At 39.8% G+C, this 23,536-nt stretch overlaps 1 protein-coding gene across 1 annotated transcript; it reads right to left on the bottom strand.

The window, feature by feature from the left end:
• Positions 1 to 378: 378 nt before the first annotated feature.
• Positions 379 to 23,232, bottom strand: LOC131944142 (Bardet-Biedl syndrome 2 protein homolog). The gene is made up of 22 exons (XM_059304656.1): positions 23,100 to 23,232; positions 20,113 to 20,374; positions 19,664 to 19,867; positions 19,179 to 19,304; positions 18,837 to 18,899; positions 18,293 to 18,370; positions 17,310 to 17,414; positions 16,990 to 17,076; positions 16,069 to 16,146; positions 15,580 to 15,646; positions 14,467 to 14,558; positions 14,124 to 14,276; positions 13,559 to 13,843; positions 12,455 to 12,511; positions 12,298 to 12,331; positions 11,309 to 11,372; positions 10,642 to 10,749; positions 7,685 to 7,811; positions 6,404 to 6,670; positions 2,946 to 3,058; positions 1,909 to 2,057; positions 379 to 1,556 (listed from the first exon to the last, which is right to left on the bottom strand). The coding sequence occupies exons 2-22, from the start codon at positions 20,227 to 20,229 to the stop codon at positions 1,456 to 1,458; spliced, it is 2,475 nt and encodes an 824-aa protein (XP_059160639.1). The 5' UTR covers positions 20,230 to 20,374; positions 23,100 to 23,232; the 3' UTR covers positions 379 to 1,455.
• Between the last annotated feature and the right edge of the window lie 304 nt (positions 23,233 to 23,536).

The raw sequence follows: 23,536 nt of genomic DNA on the forward strand, positions 1-23,536 counted from the left end.
ACATGTGTACGGTGGTGTGTGGTGACACATGTGTACGGTGGTGTGTGGTGACACATGTGTACGGTGGTGTGTGGTGACACATGTGTACGGTGGTGTGTGGTGACACATGTGTACGGTGGTGTGTGGTGACACATGTGTACCGTGGTGTGTGGTGACGCCAATTGTATGGTGGTGTGTGGTGACACATGTGTACCATTGTATGGTGGTGTGACGACATATGTGTATGGTGGTGTAGACACACCACAGAACATATAAAGCTATGAACGAACACATGAAGAGAATCGGCTATAAAGATAATGAAAGTGAATAAACAGTTCATCCAGAAAGCAATTGAAGAGATTTGTTTTCAACTGAGATAAAAGAAATTGTGTAGTCAGATTTATTTATTTTTAACCCAGCTTTTAACATTTGCAACAAAATGTAACCTGACATTAGTACAACATCACTGTATGTGACATTAGCAATCTAAACAACATACATGACATTATTATGTTAGTTTTAGTAGAAAATTTATTTTAAAGTCTAAACATACAACATATCTTAAAATAGTGTACATGAACAGATCTTACAGTACGAAATATATCATTCTGGACGGATAAAAACAAACTTATGGCATCAAAGATCTTACAGTAGGTCTTTGTGGTGTGTTTACAGGACACTGGATTTACATATTCACACACTGACAAACACACTAGATGTGCTGACACACATACGCACACACACACACACACACATCAGATTCACACACACACAGTTCAAATACTGGAGAGACAGACCTAGCAGACAGTAACCTGACACTGAAAATTATTTTTTTTAAATTATGCTGGTGTGTCATGAAGTTGTTTGATGCAGGTGTTTGATGGTGTTTGACAAAGGTGTTTGATGCAGGTGTGACAAAGGTGTTTGATAAAGGTGTGTGATGGTGTTTGATGCAGGTGTGTGACAAAGGTGTTTGAAGAAAATGTTGATAAATTCTACAGTAAGAAGCACATCAAAGATGCACCTCACCATTAAGTACATCATACACTGCCAAAATCAATACACTAAAACAGGACGGTTACAGCAGGCTTTATAAAGACAAACAATAAACAAGGGTTTCTTTCACTCACTAAATCTGTCTTACAATCCATCCAACACACAACAGGTGAGAACATTTAGGAGTTCAAAGGTCACAATTTTGTGCATTCAATAAGAAAACAACACAATGTTCATACAACCTGAAGATAAAAAAATCTGGAGCAATCAACAAGTGGCATCATACAGCAGCAACATGGTGAGAGAAAATCATTCTAAACTGTCTCACAGCATTCACAGAACCACATCTCAACGACAGAACTTGTTTCCATAAACTGTCTCACAGCATTCAGAGAATAACATCTCAACTATAGAACTTGTTTCCACAAAAATACCTCCACACCCTCCCCCACCCTAAATGATGACCTTGAGGTGAGATCCTCACTCCACACCGGTGTGGATGATCTTGAAGAGCGAGGGTGTGTTGTTGTTTTTGATGGCGTTACGACAAGAGGCAATCACTTGTGTCTTGTACCTGCCCACTGTAACATGAGTAGAACACGAGGTAACATCAACATCAACAGCACATCTAGACACAACTAGAACTCAACATCACTAGGTCATCTAGACTTAACACAAACACTGACTTCTCTAGACCATACAACTTTGACCTCTCAGGGCGACAAACAACTGACCTTTCAAGGTCACCTCACACTGACCTCTTGAGGTCACCTAACACTGACATATCAAGGTCACCTAACACTGACCCATCAGGGTCATCTAACATTGACCTCTCAAGATCAACTTACAACTTACACTGACCTCTCAAGGTCACCTACCACTGACCTCTCAAGGTCACCTACCACTGACCTCTCAAGGTCACCTAACACTGACCTCTCAAGCGTCCTGCCTTCTGTATGACCTGGTTGACCATCTTGAGACAAGAGACCAGCTCCTGGTGGTTGTTGCACCTGATGTTGTAGCCAGCAATTAGGTCACGGTTGAGGTCATTCAGCTCCATGTAACCTTTCCTCATACTCTTCCTGCACATACAGGGATATATATATATATATATATATATATATATATATATATATATATATATATATATATATACTAGTTATTTTATATATTTCATAAACATAAATTCATACATAGATATCCCCTATATTATTAGGTGTACGCACATGTCCCCCATATAAAAGTGTATGTACATGTCCCCCATATAAAAATGTGTATGTACATGTCCCCCATATAAAATGTGTACATACATGTCCCCTATATAAACATGTGTACATACATGTCACCATTATAAAAATGTGTGCATACATGTCCCCATATAAAAATGTGTACATACATGCCCCCCATTTAAAAATGTATACATATGTGTCCCACATATAAAAATGTGTATGTACATGTCACCATATGAAAACGTGTACATACATGACCCCATATAAGAATGTGTACATATGTGTCCCCCATATAAAAATGTGTATGTACATGTCACCATTATAAAAATGTGTACAAACATGTCCCCCATATAAAAATGTGTACGTACATGTCCCCCATATAAGAATTTGTACATATGTGTCCCCCATATAAAAATGTGTATGTACATGTCCCCCATATAAAAATGTGTATGTACATGTCCCCCATATAAAAATGTGTATGTACATGTCCCCCATATAAGAATGTGTACATATGTGTCCCCCATATAAAAATGTGTACATACCTGTCACCATATGAAAACGTGTACATACATGCCCCCCATATAAGAATGTGTACATTGTGTCCCCCATATAAAATGTGTACATACATGTCACCATTATAAAATGTGTACGTACATGTCCCCCATATAAGAATGTGTACATACGTGTTCCCCATATAAAAATGTGTATGTACATGTCCCAGATATAAAAATGTGTACGTACATGTCCCCCATGATACGAGCATCTTCAGCCCTGACCACCATGCTACGTATCAGGTTGGAGTGGTCAGCCATCTCAGCGGTCAGCTTTGTCCTGACTTTATGGAACTCATCCACCTGTGGAGGTCAACCATCCTGGTTGTAACATCAACCCATGGTTTTAACATCAACACATCCTGGTTTTAACATCAACACATCCTGGTTGTAACATCAACCCATGGTTTTAACATCAACCCATGGTTTTAACATCAACCCATCCTGGTTTTAACATCAACCCATGGTTTTAACATCAACCCATGGTTTTAACATCAACCCATCCTGGTTTTAACATCAACCCATCCTGGTTTTAACATCAACTCATGGTTTTAACATCAACCCATCCTGGTTTTAACATCAACCCATCCTGGTTTTAACATCAACCCATGGTTTTAACATCAACCCATCCTGGTTTTAACATCAACCCATCCTGGTTTTAACATCAACCCATGGTTTTAACATCAACCCATGGTTTTAACATCAACCCATCCTGGTTTTAACATCAACCCATCCTGGTTTTAACATCAACCCATGGTTTTAACATCAACCCATCCTGGTTTTAACATCAACCCATCCTGGTTTTAACATCAACCCATGGTTTTAACATCAACCCATCCCAGTTTTAACATCAACCCATGGTTTTAACATCAACCCATCCCAGTTTTAACATCAACCTATCCTGGTTTTAACATCAACCCATGGTTTTAACATCAACCCATGGTTTTAACATCAACCCATCCTGGTTGTAACATCAACCCATCCTGGTTTTAACATCAACCCATGGTTTTAACATCAACCCATCCCAGTTTTAACATCAACCCATGGTTTTAACATCAACCCATCCTTGTTGTAACATCAACCCATCCTGGTTTTAACATCAACCCATCCCAGTTTTAACATCAACCCATGGTTTTAACATCAACCCATCCCAGTTTTAACATCAACCCATGTTTTTAACATCAACCCATCCTGGTTGTAACATCAACCCATCCTGGTTTTAACATCAACCCATGGTTGTAACATCAACCCATGGTTTTAACATCAACCCATGGTTTTAACATCAACCCATGGTTTTAACATCAACCCATCCTGGTTTTAACATCAACCCATCCTGGTTTTAACATCAACCCATGGTTTTAACATCAACCCATGGTTTTAACATCAACCCATCCTGGTTTTAACATCAACCCATCCTGGTTTTAACATCAACCCATCCTGGTTTTAACATCAACCCATGGTTTTAACATCAACCCATGGTTTTAACATCAACCCATCCTGGTTTTAACATCAACCCATCCTGGTTTTAACATCAACCCATGGTTTTAACATCAACCCATGGTTTTAACATCAACCCATCCTGGCTTTAACATCAACCCATCCTGGTTTTAACATCAACACATCCTGGTTTTAACATCAACCCATGGTTTTAACATCAACCCATCCTACATCAACCCATCCTGGTTTTAACATCAACACATCCTGGTTTTAACATCAACCCATCCTGGTTTTAACATCAACCCATGGTTTTAACATCAACCCATTCTGGTTGTAACATCAACCCATCCTGGTTTTAACATCAACCCATCCTGGTTGTAACATCAACCCATCCTGGTTGTAACATCAACCCATGGTTTTAACATCAACCCATGGTTTTAACATCAACCCATCCTACATCAACCCATCCTGGTTTTAACATCAACCCATCCTGGTTTTAACATCAACCCATCCTGGTTTTAACATCAACCCATGGTTTTAACATCAACCCATCCTGGTTGTAACATCAACCCATCCTTGTTGTAACATCAACCCATGGTTTTAACATCAACCCATGGTTTTAACATCAACCCATCCTGGTTTTAACATCAACCCATCCTGGTTTTAACATCAACACATCCTGGTTTTAACATCAACCCATGGTTTTAACATCAACCCATCCTACATCAACCCATCCTGGTTTTAACATCAACACATCCTGGTTTTAACATCAACCCATCCTGGTTTTAACATCAACCCATGGTTTTAACATCAACCCATTCTGGTTGTAACATCAACCCATCCTGGTTTTAACATCAACCCATCCTGGTTGTAATATCAACCCATCCTGGTTGTAACATCAACCCATGGTTTTAACATCAACCCATGGTTTTAACATCAACCCATCCTACATCAACCCATCCTGGTTTTAACATCAACCCATCCTGGTTTTAACATCAACCCATCCTGGTTTTAACATCAACCCATGGTTTTAACATCAACCCATCCTGGTTGTAACATCAACCCATCCTTGTTGTAACATCAACCCATGGTTTTAACATCAACCCATGGTTTTAACATCAACCCATCCTACATCAACCCATCCTGGTTTTAACATCAACACATCCTGGTTTTAACATCAACCCATCCTGGTTTTAACATCAACCCATGGTTTTAACATCAACCCATTCTGGTTGTAACATCAACCCATCCTGGTTTTAACATCAACCCATCCTGGTTGTAACATCAACCCATCCTGGTTGTAACATCAACCCATGGTTTTAACATCAACCCATGGTTTTAACATCAACCCATCCTACATCAACCCATCCTGGTTTTAACATCAACCCATCCTGGTTTTAACATCAACCCATCCTGGTTTTAACATCAACCCATGGTTTTAACATCAACCCATCCTGGTTTTAACATCAACCCATCCTGGTTTTAACATCAACCCATGGTTTTAACATCAACCCATGGTTTTAACATCAACCCATCCTGGTTTTAACATCAACCCATCCTGGTTTTAACATCAACACATCCTGGTTTTAACATCAACCCATGGTTTTAACATCAACCCATCCTACATCAACCCATCCTGGTTTTAACATCAACACATCCTGGTTTTAACATCAACCCATCCTGGTTTTAACATCAACCCATGGTTTTAACATCAACCCATTCTGGTTGTAACATCAACCCATCCTGGTTTTAACATCAACCCATCCTGGTTGTAACATCAACCCATCCTGGTTGTAACATCAACCCATGGTTTTAACATCAACCCATGGTTTTAACATCAACCCATCCTACATCAACCCATCCTGGTTTTAACATCAACCCATCCTGGTTTTAACATCAACCCATCCTGGTTTTAACATCAACCCATGGTTTTAACATCAACCCATCCTGGTTGTAACATCAACCCATCCTTGTTGTAACATCAACCCATGGTTTTAACATCAACCCATGGTTTTAACATCAACCCATCCTACATCAACCCATCCTGGTTTTAACATCAACCCATCCTGGTTTTAACATCAACCCATCCTGGTTTTAACATCAACCCATCCTGGTTTTAACATCAACCCATCCCAGTTTTAACATCAACCCATGGTTTTAACATCAACCCATTCTTTTTTTAACATCAACCTTAACTAAACCCAACCTGACCTTAACTAAAACCATCTTCAGGTTTTCAATCTCCACGGGGAAGTCTGCTGTGGTCTGCAAGTCTTCAATGTTGAGGAACTGTGCCAGAGACTGGATGATGTCCCCTGCTAGGTTCATGTCCTCCGTGTGGATGGCCACTTGACCGGTCTGTGACATGCGCAGTCGCAGGGTGCCAGACTCTCGCATGCTGACCAGGGTGTAGTGGAGGTCACCCTCGCAGGTCAGTTCATCTGGCACCAGAAAGTTCTGGTTAATCCACATCAAAAACTGGCAAGCAAGAGGATTGGTTTTAGAGGATTGTTTTAGAGGATTGGTTTTAGAGGATTGGTTTTAGAGGATTGTTTTAGAGGATTGGTTTTAGAGGATTGTTTTAGATGATTGGTTTTAGAGGAATGGTTTAGAGGATTGGTTTTAGAGGATTGTTTTAGAGGATTGGTTTTAGAGGATTGGTTTAGAAGATTGTTTTAGAGGATTGTTTTAGAGGATTGTTTTAGAGGATTATTTTAGAGGATTGTTTTAGAGGATTGTTTTAGAGGATTAATTTAGAGGATTGTTTTAGAGGATTGGTTTTAGAGGATTGTTTTAGAAGATTGTTTTAGAGGATTGTTTTAGAGGATTGTTTTAGAGGATTGTTTTAGAGGATTGTTTTAGCGGATTGTTTTAAAGGATTGTTTTAGAGGATTGTTTTAGAGGATTGGTTTTAGAAGTTGTTTGTGATGTCAAGTCTAATGCTACAGCTGTATGTTAGTCAAGAAATGTTTGTGATGTCAAGTCTAATGTTACAGCTGGCTATATGTTGGTCAAGAAATGTTTGTGATGTCAAGTCTAATGTTACAGCTATATGTTGGTCAAGAAATGTTTGTGACTTCAAGTCTAATGCTACAGCTATATGTTGGTCAAGAAATGTTTGTGACTTCAAGTCTAATGCTACAGCTATATGTTGGTCAAGAAATGTTTGTGATGTCAAGTCTAATGCTACAGCTATATGTTGGTCAAGAAATGTTTGTGATGTCAAGTCTAATGCTACAGCTATATGTTGGTCAAGAAATGTTTGTGATGTCAAGTCTAATGCTACAGCTATATGTTGGTCAAGAAATGTTTGTGACTTCAAGTCTAATGCTACAGCTATATGTTGGTCAAGAAATGTTTGTGATGTCAAGTCTAATGCTACAGCTATATGTTGGTCAAGAAATATTTGTGATGTCAAGTCTAATGCTACAGCTATATGTTGGTCAAGAAATGAAGCAAAGCCCAGGGCAGCTGGTTGCCATGACTACAAACCCTTTGTGGCCGGTCATTCAAGGTAAAGTGGACGGAGCTCCTGGGGTCAGGCAGGTCATTGCTGGCCAGTAGATACATGGAGAATCTGGGCAGTTCCCTGGTCAGCTCAAACACATGGAAGTGTGTGCTGGGGAACAGAGGGGAACATGGCTGTTACAAGTGGGCCAGGGAACAGAGGGGAACATGGCTGTTACATGTGTGCTGGGGAACAGAGGGGAACATAGCTGTTACAAGTGGGCCAGGGAACAGAGGGGAACATGGCTGTTACATGTGTGCTGGGGAACATGGCTGTTACATGTGTGCTGGGGAACATAGCTGTTACATGTGTGCTGGGGAACATAGCTGTTACATGTGTGCTGGGGAACATAGCTGTTACATGTGTGCTGGGGAACAGAGGGGAACATGGCTGTTACATGTGTGCTGGGGAACATGGCTGTTACATGTGTGCTGGGGAACATAGCTGTTACATGTGTGCTGGGGAACAGAGGGGAACATGGCTGTTACATGTGTGCTGGGGAACATGGCTGTTACATGTGTACTGGGGAACAGAGGGGAACATGGCTGTTACATGTGTACTGGGGAACAGAGGGGAACATGGCTGTTACATGTGTGCTGGGGAACATGGCTGTTACATGTGTGCTGGGGAACATGGCTGTTACATGTGTACTGGGGAACAGAGGGGAACATGGCTGTTACATGTGTGCTGGGGAACATGGCTGTTACATGTGTACTGGGGAACATAGGGGAACATGGCTGTTACATGTGTGCTGGGGAACAGAGGGGAACATGGCTGTTACATGTGTACTGGGGAACAGAGGGGAACATGGCTGTTACATGTGTACTGGGGAACATGGCTGTTACATGTGTACTGGGGAACAGAGGGGAACATGGCTGTTACAAGTGGGCCAGGGAACAGAGGGGAACATGGCTGTTACATGTGTGCTGGGGAACAGAGGGGAACATAGCTGTTACAAGTGGGCCAGGGAACAGAGGGGAACATGGCTGTTACATGTGTGCTGGGGAACATGGCTGTTACATGTGTGCTGGGGAACAGAGGGGAACATAGCTGTTACAAGTGGGCCAGGGAACAGAGGGGAACATGGCTGTTACATGTGTGCTGGGGAACATGGCTGTTACATGTGTGCTGGGGAACATAGCTGTTACATGTGTGCTGGGGAACATAGCTGTTACATGTGTGCTGGGGAACATAGCTGTTACATGTGTGCTGGGGAACAGAGGGGAACATGGCTGTTACATGTGTGCTGGGGAACATGGCTGTTACATGTGTGCTGGGGAACAGAGGGGAACATGGCTGTTACATGTGTGCTGGGGAACATGGCTGTTACATGTGTACTGGGGAACAGAGGGGAACATGGCTGTTACATGTGTACTGGGGAACAGAGGGGAACATGGCTGTTACATGTGTACTGGGGAACATGGCTGTTACATGTGTACTGGGGAACAGAGGGGAACATGGCTGTTACATGTGTGCTGGGGAACATGGCTGTTACATGTGTGCTGGGGAACATGGCTGTTACATGTGTACTGGGGAACAGAGGGGAACATGGCTGTTACATGTGTACTGGGGAACAGAGGGGAACATGGCTGTTACATGTGTGCTGGGGAACATGGCTGTTACATGTGTACTGGGGAACATGGCTGTTACATGTGTGCTGGGGAACATGGCTGTTACATGTGTACTGGGGAACAGAGGGGAACATGGCTGTTACATGTGTACTGGGGAACAGAGGGGAACATGGCTGTTACATGTGTGCTGGGGAACATGGCTGTTACATGTGTACTGGGGAACAGAGGGGAACATGGCTCTTACATGTGTGCTGGGGAACATGGCTGTTACATGTGTACTGGGGAACAGAGGGGAACATGGCTGTTACATGTGTGCTGGGGAACATGGCTGTTACATGTGTACTGGGGAACAGAGGGGAACATGGCTGTTACATGTGTACTGGGGAACAGAGGGGAACATGGCTGTTACATGTGTACTGGGGAACATGGCTGTTACATGTGTACTGGGGAACAGAGGGGAACATGGCTGTTACATGTGTGCTGGGGAACATGGCTGTTACATGTGTGCTGGGGAACATAGCTGTTACATGTGTACTGGGGAACATGGCTGTTACATGTGTACTGGGGAACATGGCTGTTACATGTGTACTGGGGAACAGAGGGGAACATGGCTGTTACATGTGTGCTGGGGAACATGGCTGTTACATGTGTGCTGGGGAACATGGCTGTTACATGTGTGCTGGGGAACAGAGGGGAACATGGCTGTTACATGTGTGCTGGGGAACATGGCTGTTACATGTGTGCTGGGAAACAGAGGGGAACATGGCTGTTACATGTGTGCTGGGGAACAGAGGGGAACATGGCTGTTACATGTGTGCTGGGGAACATGGCTGTTACATGTGTGCTGGGGAACATAGCTGTTACATGTGTACTGGGGAACAGAGGGGAACATGGCTGTTACATGTGTGCTGGGGAACAGAGGGGAACATGGCTGTTACATGTGTGCTGGGGAACATAGCTGTTACATGTGTACTGGGGAACAGAGGGGAACATGGCTGTTACATGTGTGCTGGGGAACATGGCTGTTACATGTGTGCTGGGGAACATGGCTGTTACATGTGTACTGGGGAACAGAGGGGAACATGGCTGTTACATGTGTGCTGGGGAACATGGCTGTTACATGTGTGCTGGGGAACATGGCTGTTACATGTGTACTGGGGAACAGAGGGGAACATGGCTGTTACATGTGTACTGGGGAACATGGCTGTTACATGTGTACTGGGGAACAGAGGGGAACATGGCTGTTACATGTGTGCTGGGGAACATGGCTGTTACATGTGTGCTGGGGAACAGAGGGGAACATGGCTGTTACATGTGTGGTGGGGAACATGGCTGTTGGATGAGACTATAACTGTACCTGACTAGCTTACCTGTTCTTCTGCCCTATAAGTGTCTTGATGTGCAGGTCCACGGGCACATCTTTGGGTGGGATGATGGGCACTCGGACAGAGTTGGTCAGGGAGGCAGCGTTAGGGTGGCTGGAGAGGAGATCATTTATGGTCAGGCATGATTGGTCAAACTGATGTAAGGCATAATTGGTCAAAGGAAGGTAAGTCATGATTGGTCAAAGGGAGATAAGTCATGATTGGTCAAAGGGAGGTAAGTCATTATTGGTCAAAGGGAGGTAAGGCATGATTGGTCAAAGGGAGGTAAGTCATGATTGGTCAAAGGGAGGTAAGGCATAATTGGTCAAAGGGAGGTAAGTCATGATTGGTCAAAGGTAGGTAAGTCATGATTGGTCAAGGAAGGTAAGGCATAATTGGTCAAAGGGAGGTAAGTCATGATTGGTCAAAGGGAGGTGAGTCATGATTGGTCAAAGGAGGTAAGTCATGATTGGTCAAAGGGAGGTAAGGCATGATTGGCCAAAGGGAGGTAAGGCATGATTGGTCAAAGGGAGGTAAGGCATGATTGGTCAAAGGGAGGTAAGGCATGATTGGTTGAAGTGAGGTATGTCATGATTGGTCAAAGGAAAGTAAGGTATAATTGGTCAAAGGGAAATAAGTCATGATTGGTCAAAGGGATTGATCATTTACTTACACAACATGACATTCCCCATCAAAAATTCCTTCAGCAAATATAAGAACAGCTTTAATGATGGTTTCTGCAGGGGAAGAAATAGTTTTTTTTGACAAGAGTTAGCTTGGATTAGATATTAATGGGATATCTGCAGTTTATTTTTATTTTTTTAAATTTAGGATCTAAAACCTTTTGAATACTTTTACCATGTTTGGCACATGAAAGTAAGTATTAAACACACAAAAATGGTTGTCATGGAAACCTGAAAAAAACCTCCGCCATTTTTAACTTTTTGGTACTTGTAAAAAGCTAAGGCTTTTTTATTTATGCACATATAGCAATCAAATATAAAAGGCCTATATTTCAGTATATATTAAAACTTTTGCCACGACAACTTTTTGAAAGAGCTGCTGGTCAGAATTCTACAAAGTCTGAAAAATCTACCCTTTTTAGTATGAAAAAGTTTCAAAATTTGCATATTATTTACCACATTTTTTTTTTAAAGAAACCCATCACAAATCCCTCGTGACAAAAGTTTTATTTTTGCATGAAGGACAATTACTGAAAACAAGGGGGGGTATTGTATAATAAATTTTAAAAAATAGTAGCCTTTTTAGGGTTAAAAAAACTGCAAAAAGTAAGGAAAAGTAGGTCACGAAAAAATCACATCTGTGTAACTTGAAAAGGCAATTGTAAGCTTTGGCTGTTTCTGAGATCATTGAAAATAAGATAATCAAATACATGAAAAATCCAGCTTACGATGATGGATATTAAACTTTTCATAGCGAGCTTGTAAGATTTGGAAAAAAAGAATTATTTTTTAATTAATAAGGTGATAAAAATGGTGTTTTAAAAATGGTAAAAAAAATTTCTCATTAAAGTTATTATTTTCTTATTACAAAAATGGACAAAGTATCCAAAAATGCAAGAAACCCTTTGGTGATTTTGTAATGAGCATATCCCTTTAAATAGCATGATCAAAAATGTGGTGGTGATACAGTTAGACTTACCATTGGTGGTAGTGATAAAAAGTTCCACATGAGCCTAAAGGAAAAGAAATAAAATTTAAATATTTCTAAAGACAAACTTTAGTTTACAATAACAGCACAAGTAGAACAATGAGTGAGCAACAATTGAGCTATGTGTGTGCAATGAGTGAGAACTTACTGGCTGTGTTTGATCACCTGGGTGGACTGACAGGGTTGTCTGCAGCTGGGTGTTAGCCTAGGGACAGCAAATGGTTAGGTCAGCCAGGTGTCACCACACACTTACAGGTATCACCACACAATTACAGGTATCACCACACACTTACAGGTATCACCACACACTTACATGTACCAGAACATGCTTTCAGGTATCACCACAGACTTACAGGTATCACCACACACTTACAGGTATCACCACACAATTACAGGTATCACCACACAATTACAGGTATCAACACAAACTTACTGGTATCACCACAGACTTACAGGTATCTCCACAGACTTACAGGTATCACCACAATTTTACAGGTATCACAACAGACTTACAGGTATCAACACAAACTTACAGGTATCACCACAAACTTACAGGTATTACCACAAACTTACAGGTATCACCACAAACTTACAGGTATCACCACAAACTTACAGGTATCACCACAAACTTACAGGTATTACCACAAACTTACAGGTATCACCACAAACTTACAGGTATCACCACAATTTTACAGGTATCACAACAGACTTACAGGTATCAACACAAACTTACAGGTATCACCACAAACTTACAGGTATTACCACAAACTTACAGGTATCACCACAAACTTACAGGTATCACCACAAACTTACAGGTATCACCACAAACTTACAGGTATCACCACAATTTTACAGGTATCACAACAGACTTACAGGTATCAACACAAACTTACAGGTATCACCACACACTTACAGGTATCACCACACACTTACATGTATCACCACACACTTACAGGTATCACCACACACTTACATGTACCAGCACATGCTTTCAGGTATCACTACAAACTTACAGGTATCACCACAAACTTATAGGTATCACCACAAACTTACAGGTATTACTACAAACTTACAGGTATCCCCACACAATTACAGGTATCACCACAACTTACAGGTATCACCACACAATTACAGGTATCACCACAGACTTAGAGGTATCACTACAAACTTACAGGTATTACCACTCACTTACAGGTATCACCACAGACTTACAGGTATCACCACAGACTTACAGGTATCACCACAGACTTACAGGTATCATGCCCATGGAACTTTTGCCCACTTCTCCCATGGCTCCAAGTTTAAAATTTTGTGCTTGACCAGCTGGTGATAGCCGCCCAAAGGGGGGCCCTTGTGTTGTCAGTCCAAAGGGGGGCCCTTGTGCAGTCAGTCCAAAGGGGGGCCCTTGTGTCCCTAGGGTAGCCAGCCCAATCTGTGCCCCTGGCCCCATGAGTGGCCCAGCCAGCCCTGGCCTGGACACAGACTGACTGTCCCCGGCCCCAACTCCAGATGTATCAAAGCCCACTCCGCCCCCAGCCTGGGGAACACAAGGAAGTCAACTCATCAACACATCAACACAAGGAAGTAAACTCATCAACACAAGGTCATACACCAGTTCTTAGGCAAACATGAGCAGAGAAAATCTACTGGCTGAAACTTATTTTAAAACATCTTGTAAACACAACACAATACAATCAAAGCTGATCCTAAGAAATTGCTACAAAATATAACACATTTGCTACTTTATATGTTACAAACATTTTTAGACACCCAAAATCTACCTGCAATCCATTTAGGCCAAAAAATATAAAATCTACCTGCAATCCCTTTAGGCCAGCAAATGGAAATTTTCCCTGGCCAGGGCCATTCTTGTCCATCTCCGCAGCATGGGCTGCAGCAAATCCCACGGCCTCCCCTGACAATGCCACTCGTGAGTTTTCTGCGTAGTTTTTCAGCTCCAACATCAGGTTCTGGGGGTTTCAAAAGGTCACGGTCACCCAGTCATCTCATGGATTGCGTCATTTAACACACACAAAAAGCATGCAGGACAGATTCCCAATTAGCACTGAGTGACATTGGTCACTGAGTGACATTGGTCACTGAGTGACATTGGTCACTGATTAGCAATTAACCTCAGTTCACACCCAGCACAGCACTGACCTGTTTCCTTTGGCTCAACTCTCTGATAGTATCTTGTTCAACATTTGAGTCCATCAGAGCAGTAGCCCCTGCGGCTGGGTTATATCCCCTGACTAGATGCAAGAATAGAACAAACTTGGTTATATCCCCTGACTAGATGCAAGAATAGAACAAACTTGGTTATATCCCCTGACTAGATGCAAGAATAGAACAAACTTGGTTATATCCCCTGACTAGATGCAAGAATAGAACAAACTTGGTTATATCCCCTGACTAGATGCAAGAATAGAACAAACTTGGTTATATCCCCTGACTAGATGCAAGAATAGAACAAACTTGGTTATATCCCCTGACTAGATGCAAGAATAGAACAAACTTGGTTATATCCCCTGACTAGATGCAAGAATAGAACAAACTTGGTTATATCCCCTGACTAGATGCAAGAATAGAACAAACTTGGTTATATCCCCTGACTAGATGCAAGAATAGAACAAACTTGGTTATATCCCCTGACTAGATGCAAGAATAGAACAAACTTGGTTATATCCCCTGACTAGATGCAAGAATAGAACAAACTTGGTTATATCCCCTGACTAGATGCAAGAATAGAACAAACTTGGTTATATCCCCTGACTAGATGCAAGAATATAACAAACTTGGTTATATCCCCTGACTAGATGCAAGAATAGAACAAGGCATTCATAGTATCCTGGAAGATTACTTTTTTAGTTTTAGAAGTTTGAGATGATTCTTTAAATAAACTTGTAACCAGGGTAGCACTAGCTAGACTGAGACAGTGTAGCACTAGCTAGACTGAGACAGGGTAGCACTAGCTAGACTGAGACAGGGTAGCACTAGCTAGACTGAGACAGGGTAGCACTAGCTAGATTGTGAGACAGGGTAGCACTAGCAAGACTGAGACAGTGTAGTTAGAGTGAAACAAGGTAGCACTAGATAGACTGAGAGAGGGTAGCACTAGCTAGACTGTGAGGCAGGGTAGCACTAGCTAGACAGATGAGCTGTACTGTAACATGTCTACTGTAGCACTAGCTAGACAGATGAGCTGTACTGTAACATGTCTACTGTAGTACTAGCTAGACAGATGAGCAGTACTGTGTCTACTGTAGCGCTCACCTTCTCCCTCCACAGACACACACATCAGCTGCTCTGATCTGGAGTTAGAGTCCATGCGATAGTCAGCCTGCAAGATCAGGTCAAAAACTGTAACTTTAATCACTCTAACTAGGTCAAAATGTTTTCCCATCTAAATTTAACCAAGGCTAATAGAATAGGAAATTGTGACAAGTGTTAATGTGTGTTTAAATTTTGTTCTATGATGTTTATTAAATGTCTAAAAGCTTGATAAACAACTTTAGAAAAGATAAACTAAAAAAACATTTTGTTGAGAGTTCCTCAATGTGGGTAGTAATGCCCCTTTGGGGGAGGGGGGGGGGGGGGTGATAGATTAACCTGGGGAATAGACTAGACTAGAAATAAATACACTTTTACAAGAGTAAAATCCTATAGCACAGCCCAACCCAACGTTACACCAAGCCAATGTTACATCAAAATGTTACACCAAACCAATGTTACAACTAAATGTTACAAGCTAATGCTACACACCTGTACAATGCCGGCTAATGAATGACTAAAATTGTCTTTGAAAACTACTTCACCAGTTCTGTCATTGCGGGCATCAACCTGGACAATAAAAATTTGGTTCTTAATGATTCATTGTAGTGGACAATAAAAATTTGGTTTTTAATGATTTATTGTAGTGGACAATAAAAATTTGGTAAAAATTTGGTTTTTAATGATTCATTTTAGTGGACAATAAAAATTTGGTTCTTAATGACTTAATGATTCATTGTAGTGGACAATACAAATTTTGTTCTTAATCATTCACTGTAGTGGACAATAAAAATTTGGTTCTTAATGACTTAATGATTCATTGTAGTGGACAATAAAAATTTGGTTCTTAATCATTCACTGTAGTGGACAATAAAAATTTGGTTCTTAATGACTTAATGATTCATTGTAGTGGAATAAAAATTTGGTTCTTAATCATTCACTGTAGTGGACAATAAAAATTTGGTAAAAATTTGGTTTTTAATGATTCATTTTAGTGGACAATAAAAATTTGGTTCTTAATGACTTAATGATTCATTGTAGTGGACAATACAAATTTTGTTCTTAATCATTCACTGTAGTGGACAATAAAAATTTGGTTCTTAATGACTTAATGATTCATTGTAGTGGACAATAAAAATTTGGTTCTTAATCATTCACTGTAGTGGACAATAAAAATTTGGTTCTTAATGACTTAATGATTCATTGTAGTGGAATAAAAATTTGGTTCTTAATCATTCACTGTAGTGGACAATAAAAATTTGGTTCTTAATGGTTCATTCTAGTGGACTGTAAAAATTTGGTTCTTAATGATTCACTGTAGTGGACAATAAAAATTTGGTTTTTAATGATTCATTAACTCTTAGATGGCCAGTTACAGACGTGAACAGTTTAACCCTTAGATGGCTGGCTCACCTTGCCATTACTCCAGCCTGTAATCAGCTCCTGCACACCATCCCCATCAAGATCAAATCCATGAATGGCCACAGCTTTGTTTTTAGACTACATCAATACAGGATCACAAGTCAGTCCAGGAATAGAACACAACAAGACATGTAATTAAAATATAAATAATACGGTTCTTGTACTTATTACAACAAAATTGATTTTTTAAACAAATATTCAAGCTAACTGCTGAAGACATTTTATTTTTAAACTTTTCAATAAAAATTCTGTTCGCAAAGTATGAAAATGTGTTTTTCTCAAAAAATGTTTGAAATAAAAAACTCTCTGACCTTGATTCTCCAGCAGCGCGACTGTGTCTCATACACGCCTACAGTTCCATTGGACAGGGCGTAGCCAAACCTGGTGCCCATCAGGTTAGACAGGCAGGTGATCACCTGCTCACAAGGCAAACTTTATCAAATTATGGTTAGACAGGCAGGTGATCACCTGCTCACAAGGCAAACTTCATCAAATTATGGTTAGACAGGCAGGTGATCACCTGCTCACAAGGCAAACTTCATCAAATTATGGTTAGACAGGCAGGTGATCACCTGCTCACAAGGCAAACTTCATCAAATTATGGTTAGACAGGCAGGTGATCACCTGCTCACAAGGTAAACTTCATCAAATTATCTCCCTCTTATATTACAATTTTCTACTAATTAAAAACTTTACTACACAGTTTAATTCTTGCATCCAGTTAAAATTTTAAGAATCTATATATATAATTCTCCTCTGGGAGCTATTAGAAAACAAGATGCAAGTGCCTCCTTGCAGTCCCCTCTCTTTCTCTCTATCACTATCACTACCACCCCCACCCCACCCCCACATTGTCTGGTGAGTTGTGGTCACGCTAAATGTTTACAAAGCTAAATGTTTACAAATCGTAGAGCCGTAGAGCCGGGTTTCTATTAGGGGCAGATAATTTAGTTCGATTTTAAACTTACAGGAGGTAACTAATAAATAACTAAGAGGAGGCTGCTTTCACAAGGGGGGGGGAGGGAGGGGGGGTGTAGGGTCGGGGTTAGGGGAAAGGGGGGGGGGGGGGGGGGGGGTAGTGTTTTAAAGCAAATATTTTCAGTGGCAGCATTGGTACTGTCGAATTCACAAATTATGAATTACTGAAAAGTAGAAAATAAAACGACTAAATAGCGGCATATGATACGCTGCGGGTCGGCTCGTTAGGTATATTTAATGTGAGAGAATTCTTGTAAAAAAAAAACACCACAAAAATGGCGGTTATGAGGACTATGTTGACGTATGATTAAATCACCTCAGTTTCTGTCATCTCAGCGATGATTTCGTCCTCCTTAAACACTCGTATGTCGTAATCCTCGGACCCCACGATCAGCTACAAGTATCAAATAATCAACGATGTATTTAAATAACAAACACGTGATATTAGAGAAAGAAAATAATAAGTGCTTTAAGTACAACAACTTGTGACATAAAATGAAGTTGGAAATAAAAAGTTTCAATCCTACGACCACTGATTGTATGAGTGAATGTATCCTGTTGTGGATCTGACTCAAGTTTGTAGAAAGCTGAGTTGTGTTTGGTACAGGTCTACACACACTTACAAGTGCAAGACCAGTGAGGCAGGAAACAAGTGAGACAGGTGAAACAGGTGAGACAGGTGAGACAGGTGAGACAAGTGGAACAAGTGAACAGGTGAGACAGGTGGAACAAGTGAACAGGTGAGACATGTGAAACAGGTGAGACAAGTGGAACAAGTGAGACAGGTGAGACAGGTGAGACAGGTGAGACAGGTGAAACAGGTGAGACCAGTGAGAAAGCTTATAGAAAAAGAAACAAACCTCATTTTGGCCATCCCCATTAAAGTCCATCAAACACAGAGACTGCACATTGTCCCCTGTGACCTGGAGGGGGGGGGGGGGGGAGAGTAAAATAAAAATAATCTTTTTATTCTTCTTGTCTGGCGCTGCTGAAAACACAAGCACAACTGACATGTCACAGCAAGGTTATGTCTGTGTATATGTATGACATGGCCTAAGATATGACATGATGACATGACCTAGGATATGACATGATGGTATGACATGATATGACATGATGACATGGCCTATATATGACATGACCTAGGATGTGATGACATGAGCTAAGATATGACATAAAGATGACAAGTGCAATGTACTTACTGTCCAGAAGTTATCTTCCCCCTGCTGGTTGTAGCCTAAAATGGAGCAGTTTCCCCCCACTATAGCTAGTGGTGATGGTATGGATCCAATCCTCCCAATTTTTATTGCGTTGGCTCCATCTGGACTCTGGATGTGTACAGGTCAACATGTGTAACACATAAAGGTCAACATATGTAACACATAAAGGTCAACATATGTAACACATAAAGGTCAACATATGTAACACATAAAGGTCAACATATGTAACACATAAAGGTCAACATATGTAACACTGAAAGGTTAACATGTAACACAGAAAGGTCAATATATGTAACACAGAAAGGTCAATATATGTAACACAGAAAGGTCAATATATGTAACACAGAAAGAACAGATGTACACTTGTAATATGTCATATGCTCTAGACAGGTGAGACAAAAAAGGTCAAAATGTGTAACACAAAAAGGTCTAGATATGTAACACAGAAAGAACTGGTGACAACTTACATCTTTGTAGAAGATATCCTTGTTGTTGTTGATGTCATAAGCCAGCACATTGGTGGGGGTGCCCACAACGAGGACCTCCCCCTCGTTGTCTGGGTCCAGGAGCCCTGTGGCCAGGGAGGTCACTTGTTGGTTTATGTTGAGCAGGTTGATGCTGGAATCTTCCCCTGGGTTCTGCTGGTGGGTGTGGGGGCTGTGTATCAACACCTACAACAAATTATGGGAGTAAAGTCCACTGGCACTGTCTAACAATGATTATCATTTCACATGTTACTTTAGAAATAAAGCTACTTTTGTATCAGACTAATAGTGACAACAGGGGGAACAGAACAAAATATCTCTGGAAAAAATATCTCACTGATAAAATATCTCAGGAAATAATACCTCACTGACAAAATATCTCCTGCAGCAATAATGCTGAGATATATTGTCATGACAACCAACAGATTTACCTTTCCAGCAGCGGTAGCACATGTGAGGGCAGGGTGTGTCCCATCATAGTGACCCACAGCAACAGTGCGGGGAATAACTTTATGGTTCAGCTTCAGTGAAAATATAGGGACCAGCATCTTGTGGCTGTGTGATGAGGACCTTTGAGATGGTGTGTAGCTCTAGGATGGTGAGAACCTCTGGGATAATGTGTGGCTCTCAGATGATGTGTGGCTCGAGGAAGATGAGGACAAATGTTTGTGGGGCTGATCAGCCTATCTAAGCCTGGCAAGATAAAAAGTCTTTTATTGATATATTTTATTGAATAGAATCCAGACATAGTTTTAATAACAAATTAAGTTTTTTTTTTACACTGTAGATCATCAACCTAAATCTACTGTTAAAAAATGTCCAAATTTACTACATTCAAATTGAAGAGTGTAAATCTTGTCTTTACCAATTTTACCTCTATATGATCACTAAACCTGAAACAGCATTGTTTTTTACACTCAGGTGACTTAGAACTTAGTCTTGTTGTGAACAGCTTTTTGATTGAATTACAAGCAGACACTTTGGTTCTGCTTTTAATTGTTTTTTCTAGTTCCGCCACTGCTCTAGATCTAATTCAAAGGTCTATATATTTTAAATTTTAATTTAGGAGGTGGCTATTAGGAGCCAGGTCCCTAAAGCCCTGACAGTTATTCGGACCAGGCATCAAGTTTGGTCTATAGGCCCTCCTATTACACATTCACATAACATGTATTAAAATTATTCCTTTTGTGTTTATTTGATTTTTCTTGTGGATTTGCAAGTATTTTGTTGTGTGTTAAATAGTTCTAAGTATTTGCTAGTATTAGGACCTATGATTTCTAAATATCCTATATTTAGCACTATATACAAAATCATTAAATATTAACTATTTAAGGTAAGACAAAGTGGCCGAATAGTGAATGTCATGCCTCCCAAATCTCTGAAAATAATGGTTCGGAACCTCACATGAAAATCAGACATAAGTCTTGTGCGAGAAGTAAAGTATTCAGCTAGTTAATCTATCACAAGTGTTTTATGCTTTTTTTAAATTCTATAGCTTTACTAGATTTAGATTTTTTTTTAAATATACCAATTCTTAACATTGTTGCTCCTTTGATCACCAGCTCATGTTGTCTTGTCAGCGGGAGAAAAATACCAACAGGGGTCTAGGGTTACTGTGAGTTCACTTTGGTTTAGATATCAGTAGCATTGGTGTATAGCATAAGTCATAGCAAGAACATTGCTTTTTGAGATTGTCAATTACTTCACTTTTATTTGTCCCCCAAACCAAGCAAGATAAAAAACATATTTGGGGTTATATGGGTTCATATGTTAAATTATATAATTTTCAATTATAGCATACTACCACGCATGCGAGATATTAGTGTTCAAGTTGTAGTCTACATTCAGCTATTTTATAAAATTATATTTTTTACATTTTGGACTGATAAGACAATTAAATAAGAAGAGAACAAAATAAAGTACACTTTACATGTGAGCTCTACATTAGCTCGGTCTGAGAAGTTCATACCATAGTGCGCCATAGGCAATATAATATTAAATATTTTAGATATTCTCGCTAAATCTAAAATTTACTCAATTTTCAATGTAAACATTTGGCACTAATTTTGAACTAAATTACTTAATTTAATATTGTCACTCACAGCCATGGCATGACACACCTTTCCATTACAACCATTATGTTTGAAGCCACGGCAAGCCACAATTAAATTGGTTCAACTTTTTAACTGGCAATGCACCAGAGTTCCTCACTGACACTAGTGATCAACCAATAGGCAATAGGGGTCAAATGGTTTTTAAAACCTGCCACAGTTTGTTTTTATAAGGCAAAAACCCACCATTTTGCTCGTGGTAAACAATTTTAAAAGTAATGGTCACTGAAACTATAACAAAAAATTCGTTTGAAGTTATGCATCCGGTGTGGATGCCATATTCATGTTAATGTTAACAACTGGTCCCGCCTCCAGATAGTGAGCAATACTAATACTATTAATACTAGATCTATAATTATTAACAGACCATATCAGGAAAAAATCACAACAGAAAAGATATATTCTAGAATCTTTTCTAGATCTACAATAAAAACATCTTAAAATTAGGCTTGTTATTAAATGTTAACAAATTTAGCCGCAGAGGCTAATTTATTTAAGCTTCAGTTTTAGTTAGAGTAGACTCTTAGTCTTAGACTCTAGAACTAAGTTTTCGACGTCTTTTTCCGACTTTTGCTGTCTGCAGTGTCTGGCTTGTAGGCGAGCCAACTCGTTTGTTAAATTGTTACTGATACTGAATCCATGATGATTAGAATCTAGGGTAATCTATCGTTTTGGGTACGTAAAATCGCCCGCGGCTATTAATGTACGAAAACGTTACCTCATTGTCAAGGCTGTAATAGAAGTATATTGTGATATGTTTGTGTCAAATATTATAGATAAATGAATAATAAACCTAAATCAATGGCTAAATATATCAATATAGGCCCGAAATTAACTTTAAACAGCAAGCAAGATTTGCTATATAAACAGCAGCCATTTGTAAAATAGAGTGACTTCCGCCTGAATCTTGCGCTATAAGTCTATAAAAATAAAACTTTAACAAAATGGCTGCTATAGTAAATGAGCATGGTTGCATCTGTTGGAAACATCGCTGGTGTTCATTTATTACTGAAAAGTTTTAATTCGATTGTTTAGAAACAGGTACATAAATGAAACAAGGAAACATTTTTGTATTTTTCAAAACATAAATCCTCCTCAAAATGTGAAATAATTATTAAAATGTAAGGAGTCACCTGTTTTTCACATTACTAGTCGCGGGCGATTTTACGTACCTAAAACGATAGATTACCGAATCTAGATTCTAGTTCTAAGTTCTAGAATCTAGTAATTTTCTAAATAATGTATGTTTAAATGCTTACTAAACAAATCAACTAATGAGATGATAAGTACTTATAAATATAGTTTACCATTATTGAAAAAGCTATGTATTATTTTAATCACAACATTTAAGAGTGTGGAATTTGATAATGAATTTGATAGAGAGAGAGAATTTGGTTGTCAATGAAGCCGTCGGAAAAAATGTTAACCACTAGGTGAGAGTACATTCCCTTGAATATTTTCATTTGGGAGAGCTAGACTGCAATTTTTGATGACGTCATTTTTAACAAATTTTTAAAATTAAAAATAAATAAAATTAAAATGCTTATTTTTTAATTATACCAAGCATTTAATATATTTTTTAATATAAACGAATACTTCTATCTACATCTTTATTTGACTATTAAAGAAAAAAAGAGGTATTGAAAAGACATTCCAGCTACTACTAAAAGGGGGGGGGGGGCTGTGTCATCCATAAATGACATGCTTTTTTGACGATTTTACCCCACCCACCCTCACCACTGTA

This window comes from Physella acuta, unplaced genomic scaffold (genome assembly GCF_028476545.2).
Source record: "Physella acuta isolate Inbredline_101_S28 unplaced genomic scaffold, ASM2847654v3 ptg000483l, whole genome shotgun sequence".
NCBI classification, from domain to species: domain Eukaryota; kingdom Metazoa; phylum Mollusca; class Gastropoda; family Physidae; genus Physella; species Physella acuta.